Here is a 5387-nt window from a genome sequence, read left to right on the forward strand (position 1 = left end):
GTTCGTGTGATATTGTATACATGCTGATCAATGAGGTTTAAAAATAACTAATTAAGCTGCCTCTGTCATCGTATGTTTGTAATTCTGAAAATGGGAAAATAATGATATTAATATTTATCTCTGTGCACTTATGTGCCTGTGTGAGTTGACATGTGGGAGGACATTTTTCAGAATTTGTATCTGTGTTCATGTGTGTATGTCTGTACGTATTGTGCTGTATATGCATTCATGCCCATTTGTGTGTTACCATGTGTCTATGTTTCTCATGGTTATGTGTGAGTACCCCTGTTCATTTGTGCAAATGATTTTCTTTCGGTGTATGTGAGTTTTTGTATGAGCTTAGGTGAGTGTTCAAGTACCACTTGCATGTGTGGCTCTATGCGAGTATGTGTGTGTGACATCTTATCTATATGCACATTGAAGTGTGCACATAAATATGTGTCTTTAGGTGAGAGCCCATATATGTGTCATTACGTGTGTATTTGCGATCATCTCTCTGCATCTGTTCTTATACCAGACTGCAATTTTTATTATTCTAATTTATTGTTCTAATTTTAATGGATTGCCCATAATTAGATTTGACCTTGGTGGAGAGATACGCGTTTTATGAGCAACTTTCTGTTGCAGTGATAGAATTTCTGTCTCTGAGAGAAAAGGCGTGAGTTCAAATCCCACTGATAACATTTCTGAATATGTTTATTAGAAAATTTCTACTTGTGTTCTGTATGTGAAACAAAATGATATCAGGTATTCGAATACCAGAATTGATCCCATGTGCTCCAGGAAACTGAGACAAAACTATGGAATCCAAACCGGGACGATGCAAACACCAGTTTTCGATAATGGGAATCAATGTTAATCATTTGTTAACAGAGCCAAGCATGTCCAACATGCTTCAAAGGTATTGTTTTGCATGGAAATGTTAAATCTTTGGACAGTAAGCAAGAAGCTGACTGTTCCTGTTAGTAACTGGGTTACATTACAGAGGACATCTACCATGAAAACTCTGCACATGGAGCAAGAGGACAGACCATTCAACGTTCCTCTCCCCTCTGCTCCACGACAACTTATCTGTCGATTCTCTTTGGTGTGAACGTGAAGATACATTCTGTCAACTCATGCGCTGGTGCAAGATCCCTGGAAGTTCCCCAGAAACAAAGGTTACATTCAAACTGTTCTGCACTCTTTACGATTGGTATGTTCCAATCAAATTTAATTTTAAAATGTCTTAAATTTACATTTCCAATTGGTGCAATGTGGCAGTTTAAAACTGACATGAATTTTGTAAGAATGTCCAATCGGGGGAATCAAGAACACCAAGTTCAAAACTTGTGCCCTACCCTTGACATAAAATGGACATTGTCAGATTTTGTCACAGAGGGATTTAGGATGGATAAGGTACTTGGCAGACTCCTGCAATGAGTGAGCCTTACTCTGTCTCTGATCCAGAGTGTATCTGAGCAGAGAACATTAACTGCACAAGACATTCGTCCTAGACCTGTTAATAATCCACTTTAACTACACAGATGCAATGTAAGTCAGAGTGAGAAACAATTGATTCAGTATTTAACTCACAACTGGAGGAAAAAAAACTTTATTACTTTTCTGTTGAATTATTAAATGCAACTTTGAGATTTTTATTGACATGAATTAACAGTGTCCATCAGTGCAAGTGAAATGTTTACAAAACTCGGTTTACCGCTGGATTTATCGACTGTTCTGTTGATGATCTTCAATGGAATCGCTTCATGTCCCACCACACAGGAGTAAGAAGCACCGCTGGCCCACTCCTCCGCTGTAATGGATAACAGGCTGTAGATGAAGAAGGAAGTGTTGTCACTCTCCGCCATCACCTCGGTGTTCTTGTAGTTACTGGGATTCACCGGCTTGTCATTGTTTGTCCACTTGACGAACATCTCTCGGGGGGAGAAACCTCTCACTAAACAGGTGAGGGAGAGAAACCGTTGAGCGGAGATTTCTTCTGTTGGTGGCAGGAGGACCGAAACTGATGGCTCCAGCGGATTAATCACTGCAGAATATAGAAGACAAATATAAATCAACCAAAAAAATCCTGAACCAATATCACAATTTCACTAAATATTAAAATACGCCATGTTTAATTTGAGATTTATTCACTTTTTTTTTGTAAAGGAGCAGTATGTTACACATTCTGTTCAGTAAAAAAAGAAAGTTTAATGTGAAAGTTGTCTCCATGTTTCCAGCCCACAACGAGGACATTCTGTCCATTTGTCATTGCTGATGGTGACGTCACAACCCAGGCTTCTTCCCACCTTATCTGACTTAATCAGATCAGTAGAAATGTCTAATTTGCTGATCACGCTGTCGGGATTCTGTCCAGGCTGCTCAGCAATCTCTGATTTCAGAGGCTTCTTTTCTTGTTTCCAGGTCACATTGACTCCAGAAGGAAGATTGGACACAACGCAGGTTACCGTCACCGTCGCCTCCAGTAAGACTTGTTCTACTGGTGGTGGGAGGGTTTTAACGGTGTTAGGGTGGCACTCGGTATCTTCTATGAAACAAAAATCAAAGTCAATGAAAAATGCCCCTTTATGATATAAACACCCAATCTTCAGATTACTTCTTCACAGGGTGAAGACATCACCTTCAAAATGGCAACTCCAACTATTACTGAAACGATGCTTACTATTGTTGATGTATTTTGATCTGTGAAACATTTGTGATGACCTATGACATACCCTGTGTAATTATTCCTAAAGAACACTGGCTTTGTAACAAGTGAAACCTGGGAAAAAAGTAAAATCATCGAAGATCATGTAACCCATGGAATGACCATTCTTTCGGAGTTTGTCTCTCACTTAAGACCATCTATTGATACTTGTGACAAGAGTAATCTGAATATAATGAGTTCATTTCCATGTTCATAACCCTTAGGTGCAAGTGCTGCTGGTCACACTGACTGCCAAATCACATCCCAAATTTTGGACAAATTATAATAAATAATAATTATTCTCTTTGCAGAGTTCTAAAGTGTTACAGGAGCGGTGAACAGCCATGGAAATTCTGTTCATTATATTTAACGTGATCAAAAATACTTTGCGTTATTGGTGTGATGTCATTCTCTAAGTTATGTCATTGTTCCTTGTGGGCTGTGTTTGGAGTAGATCTGAAAACAAGACATTGAGTACAGCATTGGATATCAAGAAGGACACCCATCTCCTTAAGTCTTTCCCTCTATTCAGTTAGTTCAGAACTGGTCTGTACTTTCACTTTATTTACCAAGCTGCATTTTTTAATTTCTTCATAGAGCAGGGGAGAAAAAAAACAAACAAAAGCGTCTTAAATTAATCTACAAACGCGATGGAAATGCACACTAATTTTATAGACATCCACTACTCACCGTGTAAACATCGCCACCCCAAACCAGGCTAAATCAGCATGTCTCGAGTTCCTAGTTCATTCATCCCTATTGTAGCATTCTTACCAGAATTTGTTCTCCTGCCGCATCCACTAATTACAGAGAGCATCTTAAAGCAGCTCAGTGAGATCACGTTTATCCCAGTTCATCAAATGTGATACCCACTTGGTCTGTGGTCTGATCCCATAAATGAAGTTAAAGAGCTCAGTATCAGATAAAAATTGATGTTGTACAATGTCCAAAGCCAACAGGTCATTCCTGAGCAGGGAATGAAGCATTGAACGCATATTGATTTATTTTCAAGTAAGGGTCACTGCATATTTTAACCACGTCATTTTGAGACCCCAACATCATAAGATAGAGGATCAGAATAAGGCTGTTAGCCAATCCAGAGTTTAGATCAGAATGATGCTGGAAAAGCACAGCAGGTCAGGCAGCATCCGATGAGCAGGAAAATCGATGTTTCGGTCTAAAGCCATTCTCCTACCTTCTCCCCGTACTAAACAAGAGCCGATCTCTTTCTGGCTTGAGTACACACAATGGCCTGGCCTCCAATGCCCTCTGCAGCAACAAGTTCCACAGACTCATCACCCTCTGGGTGAAGAAATTCCTCCCCATCTCAGTTCTAAACGGTGCCCCTTTGACCTGGAGACTGTGCCCTTGGGTCCTAGTCTCGCCTACCAGTCAAAACATCTATTCCACGTTCACTCGACCTCAGTTTCTCAGTATTTTCTAGTTTCAATCTATCCAATATCCCCCTCCACTCCCAAACTTATCCTTGAAGCGGCTATTAGGCAAGGATTCAGCACTCTGAATGCCTCTCCCAGCATGGTCAGGCAACAAACTATTTAACAAAGCTCACTGTCTACATATCTATCTTCAACAGAGAGGAAACATGCTTTTCTGACTTGCCAAAATGTTGAATTATGAGCAATGCTAATGTAACACTCAAACTGAAATGAGATACGTGGCATGTTGGGAAACGAGAAGCTGTACTGTGCTGTTTACTACGCCTGATAAATTCATGTGTTTGATTCACATCAGAGTTCAGAATGATTTGTACTCTCTCCGCCTGTGTCTCTTACCCTGGAGTGCGGTGATGTTTTTACTTTGAATGTTCTCTCCATGAGTGACCTGGCAGGTATAAACTGCGCTGTTGAACCATTCACCATAAGGGACCATCAGCCGACTCGTCACCGAGAAGTTCCCGTTCGCCTCACACACGGGAGACGTGAAGAAGCCAGAATCCAAGGGTCGGCCATTTTTCAACCAACTCACGGAGATTGACTTCGGACGGAACTCGATGATTGAACAGACAACGGTTGCAAACTTGCTGCTTGCGATTTCTTCACTGGAGCTCACAGTTAGGAGAAGGGTTGGTTGGAGAATATCTGGACCTTTAGGAAACACATCGCATACATTATCCGACGAATTTCATAACAAATAAATCAGTTCTCATATATCATGGTTTCTTGTGATTCATGGATACAAGAATCATAATTGTGCAGAGTGCTGGAGAAGCTGGGATCCATACAGAAAGATAAGCAGGACAAATGTGAAAGGCTAAATTTAGAGGACACAGCAAGGGAGTCAAGGAGGCACAGAAACAACAGGCCGGTAACATCAGAAGAAAGATAGCAACGTTGGATGGTATTCGTTTTAATGACAGAATATGATGAACAAGGCAGACGAATTACTGGCATAAATGAAGAAATGATGCCGTTGCTATCATGGAGACATATTGAGAGCCTGGCAGGAGTGGCTATTCAATATTCCAGGATTTAGTGCCTTCAGGCGAGACAGGGAAAGATGGAAAATGATGGGGGCGGGGGTGAGCGGTACAGAATGTTGCGTCTGTCGCAATTCTGACAAGAGTATTTTAGGCTGTAAAGAGAAATGAAATCATGGATACCTCCTCGAACAAATGCAAATGGACAGTACTTCAAAACCAAAACACAGCAAACATAACTACTGGGAGAGCACGATAGAC

The 5387-nt window shown here is 40.7% G+C and overlaps 1 gene segment (V, D, J or C); it reads right to left on the bottom strand.

Annotated features, from left to right (window-relative positions):
* Nucleotides 1–1699: 1699 nt before the first annotated feature.
* On the bottom strand, nt 1700–4833 carry LOC122546685 (the record flags this gene model as incomplete). The annotated part of the segment is given in 3 exon segments: nt 1700–2029; nt 2228–2530; nt 4483–4833. Coding segments are annotated over 3 exon segments (730 nt in total), but the record flags the coding sequence as incomplete, so codon positions are not given.
* Nucleotides 4834–5387: the final 554 nt, after the last annotated feature.

This window comes from Chiloscyllium plagiosum, unplaced genomic scaffold, assembly GCF_004010195.1.
Source record: "Chiloscyllium plagiosum isolate BGI_BamShark_2017 unplaced genomic scaffold, ASM401019v2 scaf_10285, whole genome shotgun sequence".
In the NCBI taxonomy this organism is placed as follows: domain Eukaryota; kingdom Metazoa; phylum Chordata; class Chondrichthyes; order Orectolobiformes; family Hemiscylliidae; genus Chiloscyllium; species Chiloscyllium plagiosum.